Genomic DNA, 26,536 nt, shown 5'->3' on the forward strand with positions numbered 1-26,536 from the left:
TTTCCCTTTTAATTATAATTTTAAATGCATACGTTTTCTTTTAATGTTTTCAAATGGACTTAAAATACGCATGCAAAACAATGTTAAGTTTTTAAAATAGAAAACAAAAAATGCTGAAAAATTCCAAAATACTCCAATTTTTCTAACTTAAAAATATATTGTTAATAATATAATTAGGTAATATTAGGTAATATAAAATAAAAATATAAATTAGGTAATATAAATTTAATCTATCTAAATGCAAATTTCTGGTAGGTATTCATTAAATTTTAGAGAAGCTTAAATAGACTTTATGAATATTAAAAGTTTTAATTCATAAAGAACTTAATAAGCTATAATTCTGGCTTATAAAAAATTAAAATTCAGAATTTAATTCTGATTTGTATGTTTATCTTTTTGGAGGATGGATATAGCATCTATTCATGCAATCCTCTAGCAAGCTAAGAAGAAAGGCAAGACATTTCTATGCTTATAAATAAATGTACATAAAATGGCAGTTCACGATTTCATTTCTATGCTATTTCCAAGAGTGGTTTTATTGATTCGTAAACCATACAATTTATGCATACTGAAGGAAGCAACTTTAAGAAATTTGGAGTCATGCCTCTGAAAAACCTCATCACTCCACTGCTTTTATAAATTTGACGAAAGACGCTGATCATATTTAGCTGTGGGCCTCTCATTATGCCTAGAAAATGAAAGGGAAGGAAAAAGCCTAATTAATTTGGTATTTACTATTTTCAAACACTAAGGTAAAACACATGTTAAGACAGAAAAAAATATATATAATTACATAAATTCTTTCACAAGCAGTTTCAAAGGAACATCTGTGGTTCATCATAATTATATAATCAGGGAAACTAATGGAACTATTTGATGCTCATGTCTTTTTAATTTTCTTTCCTTGAGGAAGACATTCTGTCCATTGGTGGTGAAATTTACTTATAATTATTGTGGACATAATTTTTAGAAGTAGCTAGACATATAAAGGTACTTTTATTCAACATCTTATATATTAAGAACAACTCAAATGCTGAAAAAAACTCAAATATGTTTCTCATTCACTATTTCTTTTCTCAGGGAGTGGCTCCACCATTCATGTAGGTGTGGAAACAGGAAAATTGAAAGGCCATCTATAATGTTTCCCTCATCTTACATATCCAAACCATTACCCATCAGTTTTACTCTCTAAATAGCTCTCAAATCTATGCATTTACCTAGAAGTGCACTGCCATGCCTCCTTTCTCCAATCTACCATTATCTCTTGCTTTGCCTTATTTACCATAATCACCTCTTTCATTTTTTTCTCCATACTTTAACCAAAGAGAACTTTTAATAAAGCAACTCTGATTATGTTACTCTTTTACTTCAGTAATTCCCCACTATACTTAAATACAGTATGGTCTAGCCTCTGTTTCCTGCTCCCACCTCACTTGTACCACTTCCTTGTTTTCTGCACTCCAGCCATAGTGGCCACTTTTCAGTTAGTTTCTCAAATGTCCCCAAACTTCCTCCCTCTTAAAGCTAGTTGCACATGCTTTTCCCTTTGCCTGAAAGTCACTCCCCAACCTTTGGCTTTTAACCCCATCTCAGCCTTTAGTTCTCAGTCCAAGCAATACTTTCCCAAGATAGTCTTCCAGAACTGCCTCAGCACTCCCGCCCCATAGTAGTATTTAGAGAACTCCACTTTTCCTTTGTAGTTCTCATCACAGTTTATGTACTTTGTGTCGATATTTAATTAATAACTGTCTTCCCTGCTAGACCATCAATTCCATGAGCAATGTGTTTTTGCTTACTCATATTCCACATGCCTAGCATATTGCATAGTACCTGGCAACATTCTCAAATTCTTTAGCTAGCATTTTTCTCCTTAATCATTATTCTATGTTCCCAAAATTGACATAACTAAGTAAAAAGCAGTAAAGAACTGAAAATGTCTGCTGCTATTTGCTTTAATCTAAACATTTCCTCCCTCCATACTTCCCCACCCAAGATAAAATAATTCCTTTGAAATCTAGATTAAATTATTTTGAAATTTTAGAAAATATTTACTCACCATGGAATTTCTTGGAGAATGTTCTATTACTACATTCATATTTTGGCCTTTTATTTTTTAGTAGATGCTAATAACATTGCTATCAATTTCTATAATTTTGTAAAAGAATATGGAACATACTTATTTTTTCTCTAATGTTGAACCTACACCCCCCATTGGTTTACTCCATCTTTCATATTGTGAAAACTATAAACTACAGAAAGAATAATACAATGAACATTTGTATACTCACCACCTAGTTTCAAATTTTGACATTTTGCTGTACTTATTTTTGTCTCTCTCTATGTATATATAAATGTGTGTGAATGTATGCACTCTGAAAGTAGTTACAAACACCATGAAACTTGCAACCCTAAAAACTTCAACATATTCTAAACACAAAGACATTAATCTACATAACCCAAGTCATAATTATGCCTGAGAAAATTAAAAATAATTCTCTATTTCACCAAGTACCTCCTTATTAAAATTTTCCTAATTGTCCCAAAAATGTCACTTAGAGCGGGGTTTGTTTTTTTCCAAACTAAAATCTAAACAAAATTCACTCATTGCATTGGCTATAGTTCTTCACTTTCCTAATCAAGACTAGTACCAGTCATTCCCCCACAACCACCACTTTTTCTATAACAATGGCTTTTGAATAGCCCAGGCCAGTTGTCTTATAGAATATACTATATTCTAGATTTGTCTGATTCATTCTTAATAGCATCATTTAATGTATCCCTTGATCCCCTGTATTTCTTTTAAGTCCAAAAACATTTCCATATGCGAGTAAAACTTTTTGGGCAAGAGTACTCCATAGTAGATGCTATGCACTTCATATTACATTACATCATGAGGCACATTATGTCAGAGGTTTTTTTATTTTACTGTTGCCAATACTGGTTGCCAAGCTGGTTGACTGGTTACAATAATGACCACCCTTTCTCTCCATTGTAAAGGCATGTTTTCCTCTTTGCAATTAGCAATAACTCTGATAGATGATACTGTGGCATCATGTAAATATACTATTCCCCAAATCCCTTTAACTTAATAGTTTCTACATTAGCTGATGATCCCAGGACTCAGATACTGATTTTGAAACATCACTACCCTAGGCAGTAAAAGGAAATACAGTTGGTTACAGATTTGAGAGCAGGTACAAGTGACCATGGGACATCATTTTTTAAAAAAGAAAAGAAACAGAAGAGCTCAGAAACAAATACGGAGATGTCAAAAGAACAAAAGAGGATTTTCAATTCTAGTTATAACAGAGTAGTTTGTCAGACTCACCCTACAAATAAAATTAGCTATTAAAATAAGAATAAAATACATGAAATCATTGTTTGAGAGTAATCAATGGAAACAAGACTAGGATCCCTGAGAGAAGAAAAGTGTAGAGATAAGCACTACATTTCACTCTGGTTTTGTTTAATTTTTTTTTTAACTTTAGGCCATTTGACAATTTTCAGCATGAAAGAATAGGGTCCAACCAGAAAATAGGAGTGTTACTGAACTGAAGACAAAAGTTGGAACTCAAGGATGCCAATGTGCCAGATACTTGAGCAAAATCTGAAATAGAGGTAATACTAATGAAATGAGTCCAAAAGACTCTCTGCAGTTTTCCATTGAGGTATTGCCAACTCTAACGCTGCACCAAAAGAGATATCACAAAAACAAGCAGAAAAGAGCAGGTGGAAGGCTAAAGATCTAGGGATAGACTTTAGCTGGATCATGAAGGTGAAGTTCAGACACAACAAGGTGAAGTGAGACACCTTGGTAACCACTCTAGACTTTCAGATAAAACCCACAAAAGGTTATGTCTAGCAGCGAGGGCCATACTCTACGAGTAAGTACCTTGGGGAAAGGCCAGAGCTAAAATAAAACATCCCTAACAGATCTAAAACCAACCTTCAATAGATTTAAGTTGGTCTGCCTATACTGTAGCTACCTACAGGAAGAAAGGTTAGCCCTATTTGGAGAAAAATAACATCATCCAGAGTTTACAATTTTTCCCACAAAATGCTCATTATTCAATCTAAAATAATGAGGCATGATAAAAATAAAATAAAAAACAGGATCAAATAACTGAAAACCTAGAGAGAAAAGCAGACAAAAAAATAAGTGTTTGAGAGGGAAAAATCAGAGAGGATGACAAAACATGAGAGACTCCTCTAACTCCGGGAAACAAATAAGGGGTAGTGGAAGGGGAGGTGGGCAAGGGGGTGGGGTGACTGGGTGACAGGCACTGAGGGGAGAACTTGGCAGGATGAGCACTGGGTGTTATACTTTATGTTGGCAAATCGAACTCCAATAAAAAAATATACATTAAGAAAACAAGTATTAATAAATTAAATTTAAAATAATTGTTATTAATATGTTTAAGAAATTAAAGACAAAGATGGAGACTTTCACATGACACCTAGAATCTATTTTCTTAAGAATAAAAATGTAGGGACGCCTAGGTGGCTCAGTCAGTTAAGCATCTCCTTCAACTCAGATCATGATCCTAGGGTCCTGATGATCATCAGGCTCTCTGCTCAGTGAGGAGTCTGCTTCTCCCCCTCTCTCTCCCCCATCCCACCACCTGTGCTCTCTATCTCTCTCTCTCAAATAAATAAATAAATAAATAAATAAATAAATAAATAAATAAAATCTTTTTAAAAAGAATAAAATGTAAAGTCAAACAAAAATATACTAAAGTTAAGACATCAATGTATGGGTTCAACAGCAAATTAGACAAAGCAAAACATAAGATTAGTGAGCTCTAGAAGATTGGTGCAGTAAGAAAGAAACATCCAGATTGAAGCAGGGGGGAGGAGAAAGGAATATAAAATACAGAAAAGAACATAACCAGTAAATAGGACATGAAGAAAAGATCTAACATACATATAACTGGAATGTCAGAAGAGAGAGACAATGGGATAGAGCAAAGTTGAAGAAATTTTGGCTAAGAATTTCCAAAAACTAACAAAAGCCATCACACTACAGATTTTAAAAACAGGAAGACGAAAAGCAGAAAGCAAACCACATTTTAGGCACATCATATTCAAAGTGCTGAAAACCAAAGACAGAAAGAAAAATCTTAAAAAAGCATGGGTATGGGGGGAGACAGTATCTTAAAACAGAAAGAAGGAAAGAAGAAAAGAAAGAAGAAAGAAAGAAATTGGTAAAAATACTAATTTAAGGTTAGTCTGTAATTAACAAAGGATTCACATTGGAATCTCCAAGGTAACAAAAGGAAAAAGAACATATAACTAACAAGCTAATAGATGAGAAATATTGAAATAATGAATATACATAATTCAAAAGGAGACCCAAAAAAAGAGAGAGATAAAAGAAAATGAAAAATGGAAGCAATAAGATGTAGCACTTTAATATATGGTCTCCACTTAAATGCAACTGTAACACTACTTTAAAATATAAATGTCCTAAATGTTAATTAAAAGACAAAATAATCACATGGGATTTTTTTTAAAGATCTAACTATGTGCTTTTCAGAATGGACACACTATATATAAGGACATATAAAGATTGAAAGTAAAAAGATTCTCTAAAAAATTATACCAAGCAAATATTAACCAAAAGAAAGTTACTGTAACTACATTAATATCAGACAAAGTAGACTTTTTAAAGCAAAAACAAATATTACCAGCAATAAAGAGGACACATTTCATAATAAAAATCAGTACTGTTTTAATATACATAATACTATAGCTTCAAATATAGAAAGAAAAATAGACTAAATTAAAAGAGAGTTAAATAAATAAATCCACCATCAGGGTTAGAGATTTAAACACACCTCTGTCAGTAACTAATAGAAAAAAGCAGATTAAAAAAATCAGCAAGGATATAAAACATTTGGTTAACACTTCACTAATTTACTTTATAGAATACATATATAAGACACTAAGTACAACTTCAAAATCCTCTTTCTTTTCAAGTATACAGTGAACATTCACCAAAACTGACCATATCTGGGCCAGTAAGACAGATCTCAATAAATTTCAAAGAATAGAAATCCTATAGAGTATATTCTCTTTTGCAGTGCAATTAGACTACAGGTTCAATATCAGAAAGATCATTGGAAAAATCCCCAAATGTTTGTAAATTAAGCAATATATTTCTAAATAACCAGTGAGTCAGAAAGAAATCACAATAGAAATTTGGATGATATTTTGAAATGAATGATAATGCAAATATTACCAGTTTATGGAATATAAGTAAAGCAGTACTTAGAGAAATATTCAGAAATTGGAATTGGTATATCAAAAAAGAAAAATATTTTAAATCAATTATATTAAACAGGAGTCAGCAAACTTTTGCTGTAATAGGCCGGATAGTAAATATTTTAAGCTTTGTGGGCCACATGGTCTCTAGCAACTACTCAAGTCTACCATTGCAGCATGAAAATAGCTGTAGATAGTACATAAATAAATAGCCTGTGTTCCAATTACATGTTACTTACACACGTGGGTGGTGGGTAAGATTTGGCCTGTGAGGCATAGTTTGGCAACCCCAGATCTTAAACTTTGAACCTAAGAAACTAAACAAAAAAACAAGCAAAAAAAGAGGGTAAAAATAACAAAAATAAGAACATAAAGCAATGAAACAGAACACGAATGTACAATATAGGAAAATCAACAAAACCAAAAGATGAATAAAAACGATAAACCCCAAATAAACTGATTAAGAAAAACAAAAATAACAAATTGCTAATATCAGAAAATAAAAAGGGGACTTCACTGTAAAACCTACAGTCATTATTAAAGGCATATTAAAAGGACACTATTAATGATGTTATGCTATTAGGCTTAAACAATTTAGATGAAATGGATAGATTCTTTAAAAAGCACAATACCTCAAAATTGATGGAATAATAGGAAACCTGAACAATCCATACCTTTTAAAGAACTGGAAACTGTTATTAAAATATAGAACAGGGGAAAAAAAACACCTTCCATAAAAAATATCCAGGCAAAATTAGCTTCACTGGTGAGTTCTCCCGAATATTTAAGGAAAAAAAAATTCTAGCTATACACAAATTCATCCGAAGACTAGAAAAAGAGGGAACATTTTCGAACTATCTTTATGGAGCAAATGTAACATTAATACAAAAACTTGACAGAAACATTACAGGAAGGAACATTACAAGCAACAAAATTCTCATGAATATAATATAAAAATCCTATTCAGAATATTATCAAGCAAATCCAACATTATACAAAATGGTAATGCAACATGACCAAGTGAAACTTATTCCATGATTTCAAAGTTGTTTTAACACTTGAAAATCATTCACTCACAGAAAAAAAAAAAGGAGAAAATAGTAGTATTATTTTGAGGCAGAAAAAGCATTTAATAAAATTCAACACCTATTCATGATTTTTTTAAACACTTTGCACAAACTAGGAATAGAGGAGAACTCCCTTAGTCACACAAAGAGTATATTCCAAAAACCTACAACATCATACTCAATGGTAAAATATTGGAACAGTTTTCTTCGGAGTAGGAATGAGATAAAGATGTCTACTCTTACCATTATCATTATAGCATTGTACAGAAGCTCCTAATGAGTGATATGAAGCAAGAAAAGGAGGTAAAAAGTATAAAGCTGGAAAGGAAGAAACTTTTTCCTATTCACAGAAGCCATGGCTGTGTACATATCAAATCAAAAGGAAAAAAATTGCCTGGGTGGCTCAGTCGGTTGAGCACTCAACTCTTGATTTCAGCTCTGGTCATGAACTCAGGGTCGGGGGATTGAGCCCTGTGTTAGGCTTTGGGCTCAGCACAGTTGGTTTGGGATTCTCTCTCTCCCTCTCCTTTTGCCCCTCCCCCCATTCATGCTTGCTCTTTCTAAAATAAATAAATAAAATATTTAAAATGAGCATTAAAAGTGTTCAATATTATTAGTCATTGATAAATATAAAGCCACAGTGAAATTTTATTGCACAATTATCAGAATGTCTAAATTAAAAGACTGACAATAACAAGTGTTAACAAAGATGCAGAGCAACTGGAACTCTTACACATTGTCATTATAGTACAAACTGAAATAAACACTTTGGAAAACCAATTTGGCAGTATCTACTAAAACTAGATGTGCATTTACCCTATAATCCAAAAATTCTTTTCTTGATATAGATATGAGTGAAATAAGAAAGAAATAAGTGCTTATTTTCCACAGTATTGTGCTGAGCATTTTATAATGCATATAAATGTCAAATCACTATGTTGCACCTGAAACTAATATACTATACTTCAATTTAAAAAATAAATTTTAAAATATTGCAATGGATTAAGTGTGGTATTTGTGTAAAGAAATACTATACACCAAAGAAGATAATTACATGCAATAAACAAAGATGACTTTCCAAAACAGTACATAGTTTTCAAGAATAGCCAAACTAGGGGCACCTGGGCAGCTCAGTTGGCTCAGTATCTAACTCTCGACTTCAGTTCAGGTCATGAACTCAGGGTAGTGAGATTGCGCTATGCCTCGGGCACTGCACTGAGTGTTGAGCTTGCTTAAGATTTTCTCTCTCCCTCTCTCTGCCCCTCCTCCCTGCTCACATACTCTCTTTAAAGAAAAAATAAATAAAAAGAAAGAAAGAAAGAAAAAAAATAGGCAAACTAATAAATGGTGATTAAAGTCAAAATAATAGTTATCTTGGGGTGAGGGTGTTTATTGATTGGGAAAGGTATGAAGGAGCCTTCTGGAGCACTGGAAATGTCTATGTCTTGACATTGGTGGTAGTTTTATGGAGATATATATGATATATATATAATATATATATATATATAATGGAGATATATATGATATGTATAATATATATATAATTATATATAATATATGTACATATATATAATCTTTCTTTTCTGAGTTCAATAGATAATTTTTCCTAATAATCAGCAAATACTTTGAGTTATTTTTTTAAGATTTTATTTATTCATGAGAGACACACACAGAGAGAGAGAGAGAGAGAGAGGCAGAGGCACAGACAGAGAGAGAAACAGGCTCCATGGCGGGAGCCTGATGTGGGACTCGATTCCGGGTCTCCAGGATCACGCCCTGGACTGAAGGTGGCACTAAACCGCTGAGCCACCTGGGCTGCCCACTTTAAGTTATTTTTAAGTGAAACAGAATCACTGCATCTCAGCTTGCAAAAGACTTTTAACAGTCATTTAGATAGGTATCTAAATTTTGAATCCCTCATTATCACAGTCTTATGAACTCTAGTTCACAAAAAGACTGGACCCCTCCAGTGTGAAAACATTCATTGTATCACCCAAGGTGGTAAATAAATAGCACCATTCCCACTCATATAAGAACAATTTCCTAATTTCGTCTTTTTAAAAGAGGCAGCACTGAATGATGGAAATGAGAAGGGTTCTTAGACATTCTTCAGAACAGAAAGTTAAAAAAAAAAAAAAGTTCCTAAATCACATAGAGCTTTTTACACTGCCATCCTCCTCACAAAAACTCACCTTGAACCTGCATGCGAGTTCTCACTAGGTGCAGGGGGTAGCTGATAAACTGACCACAAAAGTTAGAGAAGGCATTATATCCAATCAAAGTCAGCAACCCAGGGCCTTCTGTATCAGTGTTTAGTAAATGAGTCTTCAAAAGCTGACAGAGAACAAAGTAATAATATGCTTTAACAACTATTAAAGAAGAACCAAAATAATAAAATGCTAATATCTTTTCTCACAATAGGCATAGACTCCTACATTATAGAAAAGAATATAAAATGCAGTCATCCATGACAAAGTAATAAGATCTATAGGACATTTTTGAGCTGCCAATTTTTAGTGTAATTCAGTTATAGTTAGTAAAGCCTTACCCCCAATATTTCCAGGGCTCAAATTATCTAAATATTACCTCTTTTCCTAAGTGCCATCCTAGCAACTAGAATTACTCAGAGGTGTACAAACAAACCAGAGATCAGAGAACCTTAGTGATGGGAACTCACTATCCACTCAACTATGAGAGCCCTGATCACCTAATCTTTAGGGAGGTTTATTGTGTCAAACTGCACAATATCCCTTTAACAGCAATATTTTTGTTTCAGGACTCCTCTATACTCTTAAAAGTTGTTGAGAGCACCAAAAAGTTTTTGTTTCTATGGGTTATATCTATCAATATTATCTATTGTGTTAGATATTAAAACAGAAAAATTATAAACACAAGAAACATATTAAATAGCCATAAGAGCACTGATGTCATCACAAACCATATAGCCTTTGGAAAACTCTCATAAGAGAATAAGAGTGACAAGAGTAAATGGTGATTTCATATGCTATGAAAATAGTTTAGAATATAGCTAAACATGACTGAGAAAACACACACCCATGCTGATTGGTCTCATTTTAAATTCATGATCATAAAATCTTAAGTGGATCCATGGTTTTTCACTGAAATGATACCGTATTTTCCTTGACCATTTACTCTCCCAACATTATCAGCATCATTCTTTCAAGTGAACAACTACATTCTCCATTGTCCTAGAACTTCCGACACTAGCTGATCTTAAAATTCATATGAAAATGTAAGAGATCCAGCATAGCCAAAGCAATGCTTAGGAAAGAACAAGGTTAAATAATTTACACTTTCTGATTTTAAAACTTACTACAGACCTCCACCAACCAAGCCAGTGTGATACATAAGCATAGACATACAGATCAATGAAGTAAAATTCAGGAGTCCAGAAATAAACTCTTTCATGATGGCCAACTGATTCAACAAGGGTGCCAAGTACTTTCCACGGCCTGCAAGGCTCTGCTAAATCTCATTCTCTGAACTCACCTCCTACTAACCCTCGGTTTCCTCCACTGCAGCTACACAGGCACACTCCCACCCTGTTCTCTCTGTAGATTTATACATGGCTCACCCTCTCCATTTCTTCTGTTCTTTGCTCAAAATTCACCTTCTCAGGAGGACCTTCCCAGACCACGATATTGAAAATTTCAGTCCCTAACTCTACCTATTCTGCTTTCCTGTTCTGTTTTTCTCTATAACCCTTATCACTAAGGCATTATATGTTTAAATAATTTATTGTCTGTCTCCCAGTTGAAGAATGTTGAGATCCCCAGTGACAGGACTTTCTGTCTCTCTTGTTTGGTGCACCTAGAACAGAGCCTCGTACATGCAACTCAATCATTATTTGTTTACTGAATAAATCCTCATTTTTAAGGTGAGAGAATCCAGGCCCAGATAGGTTAAGAAAACCGTGGAGCCAGAATTAGAACTCAAGCAGTCCAAGTCCGCAATTCTAATTGCTATCCTAACCGCTGATGAGAATTAAAAAGTTTGCTGGGGGTGGAAGGTCCCAGGAATTACCAAATAGAGAGGGATTTGGGTAAGAAAGTTCATGCCTGATGGTCTATCAGAATCAGCTATAGAGAATGACCAAAGTGAAACTGGACAATATTAACCTAGAAAAAAAGTCATTATTTCTCATACGTAGCCCCCCAAAAACTTACATTCTCCTCCTACTTTTTTTTAAAGCTGTAGTTAATTAATTGTATTTATATTTTTTATTTAAATTCATGTTAGTTAACATACAGTGTAGTAATACTTTCAGGAGTAGAATTTAGTGATTCATCACTTACATATACCCCCAGTGCTCATCCCAGTAATTGCCCTCCTTAATGCCCATCACCCTTTTATCCTGTCCCCCCATTCACCTCCCCTCCAGCAACTCCCATTTTGCTCTCTATAGTTAAGAATCTTTTATGGTTTGCCTCCCTCTTTGTTTTTATCCTATTTTATTTTTTTCTTCCCTTCACCTATGTTCATGTTTTGTTTCTTAAATTTCAAATATGAGTGAAATCATATGGCATTTGTTTTTCTCTGATGGATTTCCTTTGCTTAGCATACTACACCCTAGTTCCATCCACATTGTTGCTGATGGCAAGATTTCATTCTTTTTGGTCACTGAGTAATATTCCATTGTATATATTTGTGTGATATATATATATATATATATATATATATATATATCACATCTTCTTTTTAAAAATATTTTATTTATTATTTGAAAGAGAAGGAAAGAGCACAAGAGGGGGGAGGGGCAGAAGGAAATGGAGAAGCAGGCTTCCCACTGAGCAGGGAGCCCAACATGGGAGTCAATCCCAGGACCCTGACATCATGACTTGAGCTGAAGGCTGATGTTTAACCAACTGAAGCACCCAGGCTCCCCTATACCACATCTTCTTTATCCATTGATCTGTCAATGGCTATTTGGGCTCTTTCCATAATTTGGCTATTGTTGATAGTGCTGCTTTAAACCTTTGGGGTGCATGTGCCCCTTCAAATCAGCATTTTTTTACCCAGTGGATACATACCTACTAGTGCAATTGCTGGGTCATAGGGTTCTATTTTTAACTCGAGGAACCTCCAGCATGAAATGTTTTTCCATTTCTTTGTGTCTTCCTCAGCTTCTTTCATAAGTGTTCAATGGTTTTCACCTTACAGATCTTTTACCTCTTTAGTTAGGTTTATTCCTAGGTATCTTATGGTTTTTGGTGTAATTATAAATGGGACTCATTCCTTGATTTCTCTTTCTGCTGCTTCATTATTTGTATATAGAAATGCAACAAATTTCTGTACATCGATTTTATATCCTACAACTTTGCTGAATTCATATATCAGTTCTAGCAACTTTCTAGTGGAGTCTTTTGGGTTTTCTACATAGAGTATCATGTCATCTGCAAAGAGTGAAATTTTGTCTTTTTCCTTATGGATTTGGATACCTTTTATTCCTTTTTGTTGTCTGATTGCTTCCAGTACAATGGACTTCCAGTACAATGTGGAACAAGTGGTGAGAGTGGACATCCCTGTGTTTTTGACTTTAGGGAAAAAGCTGTCAGTTTTTCCTATTGAGAATGATATTAGCTGTGGACCTTTTGTATGGCCTTTATGATGTTGAGGTATGTTACTTCTATCCCTACTTTGAGGGTTTTTATCAAGAAAGGATGCTGTATTTTGTCAAATGCTTTTTCTGCATCTACTGAGAGGATCACATGGTTCTTATGCTTTTTTTATTAATGTAGTGCATCACATTGATGATTTGCAGATGTTGAACCACTCCTGTAGCCCAGGAATAAATCCCACTTGATCATAGTGGATAATCCTTTTAATATACTGTTGGATTCAATTATCTTGTTGAGAATTTTTTCATACATGTTCATCAAGGATATTGGTCTATAATTCTCCTTTTTAATGGGGTCTTTGGTTTCAGAATCAAGGTAATGCTGGCCTCATAGAATGAGTTTGGAAATTTCCCTTCCATTTCTATTTTTTTGGAACAGCTTCAGAAGAATAGGTACTCATTCTTCAGATGTTTGGTAGAATTCCCCTGGGAAACCATTGGCCCTCGACTGGTTTGTTGGGAGATTTTTGATTAGTGATTTCATTTCTTTGCTGGCTATGAGTCTGTTCAAATTGTCTATTCCTGTTTCAATTTCAGCAGTTTATATATTTCTAGGAATTATCCATTTCTTCCAGACTGCCCAATTTGTTGGCATATTACTCATAATATTCTAATTGTTTGTATTTCTGTGGTGTTGGTTGTGATCTCTCCTCTTTCATTTGTGATTTGATTTATTTGTGTCCTTTCTCTTCACTTTTTTGATAAGTCTGGCTAGGGATTTATCAATTTGGTTAATTCTTTCAAAGAACCAGCCCCTCCTTTAGTTGATCTGTTTTACTGTTGTTTTTTTTTTTAATTTCTATATCATTTATTTCTGCTCCAATCTTAATTATTTCCCTTCTTCTGCTGGTTTTCAGCTTTATTTCCTATTCTTTTTTTGGCTCCTTTAGTTGTAAGGCTAGGTTATATATTTGAGACTTTTCTTGCTTTTTGAGGAAGGCCTATATTGCTATATATTTCTATCTTTTGACTGCCTTTGCTGCATCCCAAAGGTTTGGACTGTCCTATTTTCTTTTCATTTGCTTTCATGTATTTTTTATTTCTTCTTTAATTTTCTGGTTAACCGATTCATTCTTTAGTAGAATGTCCTTTAACTTCCATGTATTTGTGGTCTTTCCAAATTTGCTCTTGTGGTTGACTTCAAGTTTCATGGCGTTGTGGTCTGAAAATATGCATGGTATGACCTTAGTCTTTTTGTACTCATTGAGGCTTGATTTGTGAGCCAGTGTGTGATCTGTTCTGGAGAATGTTCCACATGCACTCAAAAAGAATGTGTATTCTGCTGCTTTAGGACGAAATGCTCTGAATATGTCTGTGAAATCCACGTGGCCCAGTGTGTCATTCAAAGCCATTGTTTCCTTATTGATTTTCTGCTTAGGTAATCTGTTCACTGCTGTGATGAGGTGTGAATGGCCCCTACTATTATTGTATTATTATCAATGCATTTTAAATTTGTTAGTAATAGGTTTACATATTTGGCTGCTCCCAAGTTGGGCAGTCAGAACTTCCCTTATAAAGATGCTCCTGCCAGGCACAGGGGCCTGGGGTTTGTTGTAAGGGAATCCAGACTCCACTGGAGGTGCTGTGTTTCTCCCTGAAGTCTGACAGAGACAAATCAGACTTCTGATGCCAGAAAGCAAAAAAAAGCAAAATAATGTCATGCAATCTCCTTGGTAGTCTAGAGGTCAGAAGAGAGGTTAAAAAACAGATCTGCAAGTAAGTGGTATACCAGCTATCTTGAAACCCAGCAATAGATGGAATCATCAAAGGACAGTGGGTAGTGTGCAGGGAGAGAAGAGGGGAGGTTGAGATCAACACTCAGAGAAAACTACTATGTAATCCTGAAGAAGAGGAGCCAGCAAAACAAACTGTAAAAGTTGTGTTTCTAATAACTCTGCCTTAAATTTATAATTTGATAAAAATTTTTTAAGTTGTACTATAATTTCAGAACGAATAAATCTGTTTTTTTTATTTTTTATTTATGATAGTCACAGAGAGAGAGAGAGAGAGAGAGAGAGAGAGGCAGACACACAGGCAGAGGGAGAAGCAGGCTCCATGCACCGGGAGCCCGACGTGGGATTCGATCCCGGGTCTCCAGGATCGCGCCCTGGGCCAAAGGCAGGCGCCACCCAGGGATCCCAATAAACCTGTTTTTAAGTCCATCATGAAAACAAACTCACCTCATAAATAGTAAAATCTATGCCTACATATGGTATGACAGCCAGAAGACTAGGGACATAGCCTTTGTAAAAGCCTGTAACCGTTTCAAATTTCCAAATCTTCCTGGCACAATCCAAAATCCCAGAGTACTGCCCAGTTCTACTCACGGCCAAATTAGTTTTTAAAACCTGAATGTGAAATAAGATAATATTGTAAGGTCATTGATCAGTTATCTAACCCAGAGCATTACCATAAATTGACCCATTATTATGGAATTAAAAAAGAAAAGAATCTTAGGTTATATTATATTTTTAATGACAGTATATGTATATATTTTCCTACTGTTTCCTGGAATATTTTAGTTTTCCATAGGAATATTTTACAAATGCAGTGTTTAAGTGCTTTTACTAAATTTCTTAATTTAACTTCATAGAAAGATAGAGTGAATTCAGCTATGTTTTCTTTTTGTCCAAATTATAAGATCATACCTGCAGCTATTATACTGTAACTTAGATAAGGAACCCAAAATAAAAAAAGAAGCTCTCACAACCCCTCACCCCCAAATTTAGTGTCCTAAGAAACCTATATTAGGATTTCACAAACAGCTACACACACACACACATATATATATACGTACACAAGGAAAGTATAAGAAAAGATCAACAGAATTTTAGATGGTATCATCAGGAATTGCAATATCTATCAAATAAGAGTTATAGAAGGAGGGAGACCTCCAGGGGAGACGGAGGAGCAGGAGGATCTTAAGCTCACCTTGTCCCACAAATAAAACTGGAAAACACCCACATCAGTGTAAATAACTCAGAAAACACCAGAAGACCAGCAGAACAGACTCTCCACAAGTAAGTGGAGAGAAGAGACATCAAGAGACTGTTCAAGGGCCAGGGGGCAAGGTGGGCAGTAGAGGGAAAGCATCCCAGGCATAGGCATCCCACACAAGAAGACAAATTCCCATATTTGGCTTTGAAAATCAGAGGGGTCAAATTTTGTAGTTCTTACAATCAGCAGGGCAGCGGGCTCGGTTTAGGAGATCCCGGAGAGGGTAGCCCTGGTGGCGCAGCGGTTTAGCGCCGCCTGCAGCCCGGGGTGTGATCCTGGAGACCCCGGATTGAGTCCCACATCAGGCTTCCTGCATGGAGCCTGCTTCTCCCTCTGCCTGTGTCTCTGCCTCTCTCTCTCACTCTCTCTGAATGAATAAATAAATAAATCTTAAAAAAAAAAAAAAAAGGTGATCCCAGAGAGCCACAGGAAGCTGCGTCTCCGCCCTTAGAGAGACAACACCGCAGACAACCCCAAGGAGATACAGCACAGAACCCGCAGTTTGAAAAACCGCCTGGGGCATATGGGAGGGAAATTTGTTTACTAAATCAGATTATGTGCTAGAGGGGCAGGGAATGTTGCAAGACTTCTTCAGGATCAAAGATGCTGGTAGACACCATTTCCCCCCATTACCCCCTATTTAGACGCAGACACAGGCAGAAACCAACACAGCGCCAACACTACGGAGTGTGGACTTGCTCGCGGGTGCCCCGCCCCGGCGTCATCCTGCAGACACACCCCCTGGAGGCGGGCCTCAGCCCCAGGCCCCTACCACGCCGACCTGTGCAAACCTTGCTAACACTGTGCATCTCACTCCCATGGACTCCTGCGTTACCTGCCCCCACAACCAGGCCTGCCTCAGTCTCCTGAGGCTGCAGGTCGCCTCCCACAGTGGGCCTGCTCAGACCTTGCTGGAACCATAGACCTCAGCACCATATTCTTCTGTGGACTTGCCCGCTCCAATTGTCCCTTGATCCAAGCCCATCCAATGCAGTGCCATAAGCCTGGCAGCCCACAGCCCCAATAGAAGCCAGCAGCACTCCAAAGTGACCTATATCCTGCGGAGAGGGGAAGATAGCCACACATATGGGACCAATTATGGCCACAGCAGTAGGCCGGGGGCAGACATCTGGTCTGACTGCAGGCCCTGCCCACCAACAAAAGCTTCACAGAGGACAACACAGGGAGTGAAGCAGCAGTTCAGTATTGCTGCATCTCTGGGAAACACCTTGACTGACTCAACTTAAGACCAAGGTGGCCCTGGACTGGCCCAATAACAAAACAGGGACCAAACCCTGCTCACAACAGGCAAAGAGAGCCATTGCAGATGACCAGACTGAAGAAAAAAGTTGCTCAGCCATAACAGCAGAGAAAATGTAATACACAGGGAAGATAGCTCTGAAGCACCAGGTTCTGGGGAACAGGGGACATTGCACTACAGGATATTGTAGGACATCTTCATAGTGGCCATCTTATTGAAGGCCACTACTTTCAAGAGCAGGAGACATAGCTGAATTTCTTAACATACAGAAATAGACACAGACAGTAAGTCAAAATGAGGAGACAAGAATACGTCCCAAATGAAAGAATGAGACAAAAATCACAGCAAGAGAGCTATATGAAATGGAGATAATAGGCCTGATAAAGACCTTAAAGAGGGGCAGCCCCGGTGGCGCAGCCCCGGTGGCGCAGCGGTTTAGTGCCGCCTGCAGCCTGGGGTGTGATCCTGGAGACCCGGGATCGAGTCCCACATCGGGCTTCCTGCACGGGGCCTGCTTCTCCCTCTGCCTGTGTCTCTGCCTCTCTCGCTTTCTCTGAATGAATAAATAAATAAATCTTTTAAAAATAATTTTAAAAAAAGACCTTAAAGAGGGGCACCTGGGTGGCTCAGTGGTTGAGCATCTGCCTTGGCTCAGGTCATGATTTCAGGACCCTGGGACCGAGTCCCACATAGGGCTCACTCTACTGCCTATGTCTCTGCCTTTCTCTTTCTCTGTCTCTCATGAATAAATAAATAAAATCTTTAAAAAAAAAAAGACATTAAAGAAATGATCATAAAGATATTCATTGGACTTAAGAAAAGAGTAGAAGACCTCAGTGAGACTATTAACAAAGAGATAGAAAACATTTAAAAAAAACAGAGATGAAGAACTTAATATATGAAATTAAAAATACACTAGGTGGGATAAATAGTAGATAAAAGGAAGAAGAAGAGATCAGCAACCTGAAGGACAAAGTAATAGAAATCAGTCAAACTGAAAAGAACAGAGAAAAATAACAATAAAAAATGAAAGTAGACTAAGGGAGTTTAGCAATACCATCAAGCATAATAACATTCACATTATAAGGATCCCAGAAAAAGAAAAAAAATGGGGGTCAGAAAATTTACTTGATGAAATAAAGGCTGAAAACTTCCTGAATCTGAGGAAGGAAACAAATCCAGATCAGGAAGCACAGAGAGATCCAGCAAAATCAACCAGAGGAGGTCCACACCAAGGCACATAGTAATTAAAATTAAAAAGAGAATTTTAAAAACGGCAAGAGAAAAAAAACAGTCATATACAAGAGAAGCCCCATAAGACTATCAGCTGATTTTTCAGCAAAAACTTTGTGGGCGAGAAGGGGGTAGTATTATATATTCAAAATGCTAAAAGACAAAACCTGCAGCTAAGAATACTCAATCCAAAAAAATCAAAAGAATACTTAATCTAGCAAAGCTATTGTTCAGAATAAAAGGAGACATTAAGAGTTTCCCAGACAAAGGTTAAAGAAATTCATCACCACTAAATCAGTCTTATGAGAAATGTTAAAGGGGACCCTGACTGGAAAGGAAAGACCATAAGCAGGAGTACAAAAGGCAGGACAGACAAAAGTAGTAAAAGTAAGTATATCTATAAAAATCAGTCAAGGGAAGGGACACCTGGCTCAGCGGTTAAGCATCTGCCTTGGGCTCAGGGCATGATCCTGGGGTTCTGGGATCGAGTCTCGCATGGGGCTCCCTGCATGAACTCTGCTTCTCCCTCTGCCTGTGTCTCTGCTTCTTTCTCTCTCTGTGTCTCTCATGAATAAATAAAAAAAAATCTTTAAAAAAAATCAGTCAAGGGATTCACATAAAAAAAAGGGTGTAAAGTATGACACCATATACCTAAAATATGGGGGGAGAGGAGTACAGAAAGGGCTTAAACTTAAGGGACCATCATCTTAATATAGACTGCTATATGCAGAAGATGTTATACACAAACCTAACCACTAATCAAAAACTGGAAATAAAGAAGTAAAAAAATAGAGAAACAAATCCAAATATATCACTAAAGAAACCAAACAAAATCATGAGACAAGAGAGCAAGAGAAGAAAAAAACAGAGAACTACAAAAACAATCATAAAACAAGTAACAAAATGACATTAAGTTCTCATCTATCAATAATTACTTTGAATGTAAATGGACTAAATGCTCCAGTCAAAAGAACACAGGGTTATGGAATAAGAAAGCAAGACTCGTCTATATGCTGATTACAATTCAGACCTAAAGACACATGCAGATTGAAAGAGAAGGGATGGAAAAACATTTATCATGAAAATGGAAGTGAGAAGAAACCCAGGATAGCAGTATTTATATTGGACAAAATAAACATTAAAACAAAGACTGTAACAAGAGACAAAGAAAGACACCATGCAGGGAAATAATCCTACAAGAAGACATCACAATTGTATATATTTATGCACCCAACATGGGAGCAACCAAATACATGAAGCAGCTATTAACAAACATAAAGGAGCTAATCAATAGTAATACAATAATATAGGGGACTTTAGCACCCCACTTACATCAATGGATAGGTCATCCAAACAGAAAATTAACGTGAAAACAGTGGGGTTGAATGACACATTGGACCAGATGGATCTAACAGATATTCAGAACATTCCATCCTAGAACAATGGAATACACATTCTTTTCAAGTGCACATGAAGCATTCTCCAAAATAGATTAGGCCCAAAACAAGGCTCAACAAATTCAAAAAGATCAAAGACATACCCTATATCTTTTCCTACCATAGCACTATGAAACTAGAAGTCAACCACAAGAAAAAATCTGGAAAGAATATAAATACATGGAGGTTAAACAATATGCTATTAAACAATGAATGGATCAACCAGAGAAATCAAGGAGGAAACCAAAAATACATGGAGACAAACCAAAATGAAAAAAAAAATGATCCAAAATTCTAGGGATACAGCAAAAGCTGTGCGAAGAGGAAATTTTAGGGGTGCCTGTGTGGCTCTCATGAATAAATGGCTCAGTCAGTTAGGCTTTTGCCTTCAGCTCAGGCCATGATCCCAGGATCCTGGGTTAAGTCCAGTGTCAGGCTCCTTGCTGAGTGGGGAGCCTGCTTCTCCCTCTGCCTGCCACTCCCCCCAACCCCCCCCCCTTGTGATGTGTCTCTCTCTGACAAATAAATAAATACAATCTTTTTTTAAAAAGAAGGAATTTTATACATTTACAGGCCTACCTCAACGAGCAAGAAAAGTATTAAATAAACAACCTAACCTTATACCTACAGGAGTTAGAAAAGGAGTAACAAACAAAACCTAAAAACAATAGTAGGAAGGAAATAATAAAGATTAGGACAGAAATAGACAAATTAGAAACTAAAGAAATAATGGAACAGGTCAATAAAACCAGAAGTTGGTTCTTGCAGAGAAATTATAAACCCTTAGCCAGACTCATAAAAAAAGAAAATGGAGAGAGAGCTCAAATAAAAATATCAGAAATGAAAGAGGAGAAATAACAACCAATACCACAGAAATGTAACTATAAGAGAATATTATGAGCAATTATATGCCAATAAACTAGACAACCTAGAAGAAATAGATAAATTCCTAGAAACGTATAACCTCCCAAAACTAAATCAGGAAGAAATAAAAAATTGAACAGACCCATTACCAGCAATGAAACTGAATCAGTAATCAAAAAATCCCAACAAACAAAGTCTAGGACCATATGGCTTCAGAAGTGAATGCTACCAAACATTTAAAAAAGAATTAACATCTAATCTTCTCAAACTATTCCAAATATTAAAGAGGAAAGAAAGCTTCCAAATTAATTCTGTGAGGCCTACATTACCCTGTTACCAAAACAAGACAAAGACACGACAAAAAAGAAAACTACAGGCCAACATCTCTGATGAACATAGATGCAAAATCCTCAACCAAATATTAGCAAACTGAATCCAACAATACATAAAAAATCATTCACTGTGATCAAGTGGAATTTATTCTGGGGGTGCAAGCATGGTTTGATACTTGTAAATCAATGTGATACATCACATCAAGAGAAAGGATAAAAATAACTGTATGATCATTTCAATAGACACAAACAAAGCATTTGACAAAGTACAACATCCATTTATGATAAAAACCCTCAACGAAGTCGGTTTACAAGGAATATATCTCAAAATAACAAAGGCCATCTATGAAAATTTTCACTAAAATTATACTCAATTATGGAAAAACTGAGGGCTTTTCCCCTAAGATCAAGAACAACATAAGGATATCCACTATCATCACTTTTATTCAACATAGTATTGGAAGTCCTAACCAAGCAATCAGATAAGAAAAGGAAGTAAAAGTCATCCAAAGCAGTAAGGAAGAAGTAAAACCTTCACTATTTGCGGATGACATGATACTATATACAGAAAACCCTAACGACACCACTAAAAAACTACTCGAACTGATAAATGAATTCATAAAGTTGCAGGATAAAAAAAGAAAAAATATCATCCAAAATTTAATAGTAAAAAATTTTCCAGGACCACAAAAATGCCAACTTTTTCACTGGAAAAAAACAAAATGAACTAATACAAAGAAAAGAATCCAAATCTGTACAAGTCATGGGTGCAATTTCAGAAGAATAATGATTAAGAGAAAATCTTAAAAGCTTCCAGATTATTAGAATTAATAAGAGTAATGTAGAGTCATTGGACAGAAGTGAAAATCCAAGAGTTTTCATGTATACTAGCAATAAATATTAGCAAAATGTAATGGAATACATTAATGGCAACAAATATCACAAAGTATCTAGTAATATAAAAGCCTCATAATGTGTAAGACCTCTATAAGAAAATTATAAACTTTATCAAAGAATATAACAGAAGATCTAAATAGAGAGAGATACCTCCTCCCTGAACAAAAAGATTCAGTATCACAATTGCCATTTCTTCCCAAATTCATTCAGTACAATTAGAGTCAAAAATCTCAACTGGTTTTTTTTTCATCTTTTGTTTTTAAAGAAACATGTTCAGATGGAAGGGAAAATGCAAAAAAAGAACAGTAATAGAAACATCAGCTTAAACATCACAGCTCTGGGGCAGCCCCGGTGGCTCAGCGGTTTAGCACCGCCTTCAGCCCAGGGCCTGATCCTGGAGACCCAGGATCAAGTCCCACATCAGGCTCCCTGCATGGGGCCTACTTCTCCCTCTGCCTGTGTCTCTGCCTCTCTCTCTCTCTCTCTCTCTGTCTCTCATGAATAAATAAATAAATAAAATCTTAAAAAAAAAAAAAGAAACTTTAAAAAAAACAAAAACAAAACATCACAGCTCTGGTGATATTGCCCTGGCAATAAGTTTTCCCTACTCAATGTCATTACTACTAATTGTAAGAGGATTGTGGTTCATTTGAAAAAAATAGCCATAATTTTCATTAAAGTTAGCAATTAAATCACCTTCTTTCAACCACACTTACCTCCAAGGGGTAAATAAAAGATTGTGCAGTAGCACCAGCCAAAGAAGCAGAAGCAAATTGCTCAAAAGTTTCTAATTTGGTTCTTTCAGAAGAAAGAAACCTCTTGTACTGTATTAATAAGAGTTCAAAGGTATGTTAATACTCAGAAGTCCAAGAGGGCATACAAATTTATTTAGTATCAATGAATACGTGGGCATTTACTCCATAATTAAAAACCATAATGCACATTACCAAGGACGTATATATAGTCATGCCCTTTAAATAGGAGGCTCCTACCTTAACAGTACAGACTTCAGCTTGTATGTCTTTGTCTAGAATAAAATCTGGTATCTAGCAGACATCCAATAAGTGTTGATTATGATAAGGAATTCATATAATGGAATGCAAACCACTGAGATAGAAACAAGCGAGCATCCTATGCAGTAAATTCTAGTGGAACTTTATTTAATTTGTGATGTCATGAAGCAACATAATACCACAAACAAACCTAGGACTTGATCTTGGCTAGGTCACTTACTGAGTAATCCAGGACAAATTATTCTCTATAACTCAGTTTTTTCATCTGGAAAATGAAGTTAAATGCCTTGTCCAAACCAGTCACCATTATATCTGCAGTCCCTACTTTGTAGGATTCTTGTGAATATTAAACACAATAATGCACACATGTAACATGCTTGCCACATAGCAACTGAGGAAACAGTCATTATTACTGCATAATGATAATAAAATTTTCCTTAAGGAATGGATTTCAGTAGAGTATTTCCTTGATTTTTACTTTGGTCCGTATATTAGCTTGTTGTTCCAAGCCAGTCAGTACATCCCATTACTTGATATTGAGTAGTTCAAGGACTGATAAATGACACAACCTGGACCAGTGAGACCCAAAGAAATGTTTCAGGAAGACCTCCCAAAAGAAGCTTCCTTGTTCTTCTGAGAGAACTACAAGGAGAGTCAGATGTCTTCCCACTACTCACAAAGAAACATGAACCCCTGAAAGCCTCTGGCAGTCATCTTTCAATTCCAAAAAGAGTCTTAAAATAAAGAACTCAGTGGAAGTCAGAGAGAAGAGATGGGGGTGGGAAGGAGTCTTTGGTAACACTGTTAAGCTGAGAGATAAAACTTCATTGGAAGTCTACCCTATTTCTAAATGTGAGAAAATAAATTCGATTTATTATATGTACCAGCTTGGGTCACACTTTCTATTATTTATGACCTTTTAAAGATTCCTAGCTGATATGGACACCTCAAGCTTCACATGCTCAAAACTAAATATACACACCGGGTGCCCCCTACTCCAAAATCGTGTGATCTTCCTAAAGGGCAAATGTTATTTACTAAAAAAGTAGACCGTGAATGGTTCCCCCGGGGATTTGTGATGTGGCAGTCCTGCCCAAGTGTCCCCATTGTAATAAATGGCCCCAGTTGAACAAACTAGAAATTTCAGTATCATCTGTGACATCCCTCTCTCTCTTACACTCCACAAACAATTATAACAAAATCTTACCTACTTCTTAAATATCTGTGGAATCTGTCCACTTGTCTCTCCCCACTGACTGACATCACTCTCACCTCTCACCTGGGTTACTGCATATTGTCTCAACCAGACTCCCTGCATATACTTTTGCCTCTCTTCCTTTGCCTGTCTGCCTCTTCAATCTCATCTTCAACCACAATCACCACACTAGTCTTAGGGGGCTTCTTTTAACACCTCAAACACACCTTGCTCTTTTGCCTCCAGGGCTTTAAACATGTCGTTCCCCCTGTGTGAAATATTCTTTTCTCTGTCTTTCAATTGGAAATTTTTCACTTACCCTTTGGGTTTCAGCCTAAATGTTACCTCCTTGAGGAGGCCATCCCTAGCCCCCCAACCTAGTTTGAATTCCTCTGTAGAACTTTCCCACAGTACCCTGTATTATGCTTTATGTAGTGCTTGGGACCACTGTTTCTTGGATGCTTATGATGTGCCAAGCTATTTGCAGAGTAGATATTGTAGTTTCTACATTTTACAGATGAGCCAAATGAAGTTCAGAGATGTTATGGGAACTTATCCAAGTCCACACAGTTAGAATGGGGCAAACACAAGTCTGTGGTCTCTAAAGCCTGCCGCTGTCCATTGCTTCATTTGTTCTCCCTCAATTCAACCATATTTCTGTTGGAAGTCAGTGAACTTAATATACTACTGTTAAGTTTCCATGTAGAAGCCCAAACCAATTACCTAAACTAGCTTCTATTGACGGAATATTAAAAGAAGAAATTTGTTTTAAAAACAGCATTAAAGGGCAGCCCAGGTGGCTCAGCAGTTTAGTGCTGCTTTCAGCACAGGGTGTGATCCTGGAGACCTGGGATCGAGTCCCACGTCAGGCTCCCTGCATGGAGCCTGCTTCTCCCTCTGCCTTTGTCTCTGCCTTTCTCTCTCTCTCTGTCTCTCATGAATAAATAAATAAAATCTTAAAAAAAAACATTAAAATAACAGCATTATAATTTTAAAATAATAATAACAGGGTACCTGGGTGGCTCAGTCAGTCAAGCATCTGACTCTTGGTTTTGGCTCAAGTCATGATCTTGGGGTCATGGGATAGAGCCCCACATCAGGTTCTGTGCTCAATGTGCCAAAGATTCTTTCTCTCTCTCTCTCTCTCTGCCCCTCTCCCAATCATGCTTTCTCTCTCTCAAATAAATAAATATAATCTAAAAAAATATATAAAATAAAATAATATAAATTAAAATAATCTTTTAATATATACAAACAACTGTTTGCCTTTGTTTTATAATAATATGAAGTCAATTTTTCAAAAATAAAATTGAATAACTTTTCCTTGTTAATAAATGTCATAGTTATAGCTTTACCTGTTCATATGACCAGACCTTAACAGCTGTTTCAGGAGCAATCCTGAGAACATGCACACCATTTCCTCTCCACAGAGAAATGACTCCACCCTCTTTGACCATCTCTATGAAATGGTTTATTATCTTCACATTCTTTGCTTCTAAACTCTGAGCCTTGAAAAGGAAAGGAGGGATTCTGAAAATGGACAATATGATTTGAAGAACTTTGAAAACTGTATATTGTAATTTTCATGTGGGCAGGAAAGAGTTAAGATTCCCCAGCTATTGAAAGTCTCTCCTATTGGGGAAGCAGCAGCTGTTCTGGTGATTAGACAGCTTTGGAAGCAGGTTTACTTCGATCCTTGCACTATAGCTTATGAAGGGGGATACTTTACACATGGAACACAGATAAACATGCCATAGACATGATTGCTTTGTTTCCTGTTCCTCAAGGGGATGGACAAATGGCTCTTCCATCATGAAAAGATTGAATCAGAAGAATCAGAGAAATAACATTCCTGAGAAGTTAAACCACCGAAACTCAGAGAATTTATTGCTAAGAAGGGGCTATGAAGCCTTTAACAAGTGTGATCAGTAAGGTCAGTGTGATCAGAGGAAGAATAGAATCTGACTAATTTTGCGGCCAAAAGACCTGAGAACTTTCTCCAAGGCATACACTGGAAGACAAATACTCAATTTAGCCTTCAGAGAACAACAGAGAGTATGTCCTGTACATTGAATATATTGCATATAGCATAAGAAAGATTAAGCCTAGAACAATGCAATTTGGTATGTGAGTAAAAATAACAGAAGAAAAAAAAAGACAAATTCAACAAATATAGTTTAGTAAAAGAAGATGCAAAAGTGGTCTTCAAATAAGAGGTGTTAAAGAGGAATTTAGAGGCACCTGGCTGGCTCAGTCAGTGGAGCATAAGACCCTTGATCTCAGGGTTGTGAGTTCAAGACCCATGCTGGGGGTAGAAGTTACTTAATAAATAAAAGTGT

At 36.3% G+C, this 26,536-nt stretch overlaps 1 protein-coding gene across 1 annotated transcript in view; it reads right to left on the bottom strand.

Moving 5' to 3' along the window:
* Positions 1–512: 512 nt before the first annotated feature.
* LOC129519808 (calcium-binding mitochondrial carrier protein SCaMC-1-like) overlaps positions 513–26,536 on the bottom strand; it is a 50,511-nt gene continuing 24,487 nt past the window's right edge. The window contains exons 6-10 of the mRNA XM_055340645.1: positions 25,553–25,697; positions 22,706–22,813; positions 15,150–15,317; positions 9,524–9,665; positions 513–688 (exon numbers count right to left, since the gene is read on the bottom strand). Coding sequence (XP_055196620.1) covers positions 513–688; positions 9,524–9,665; positions 15,150–15,317; positions 22,706–22,813; positions 25,553–25,697 — 739 coding nt within the window. The remainder of the gene's footprint in view (positions 689–9,523; positions 9,666–15,149; positions 15,318–22,705; positions 22,814–25,552; positions 25,698–26,536) is intronic.

Source organism: Nyctereutes procyonoides, unplaced genomic scaffold, assembly GCF_905146905.1.
Source record: "Nyctereutes procyonoides isolate TBG_1078 unplaced genomic scaffold, NYPRO_anot_genome, whole genome shotgun sequence".
Lineage (NCBI taxonomy): Eukaryota > Metazoa > Chordata > Mammalia > Carnivora > Canidae > Nyctereutes > Nyctereutes procyonoides.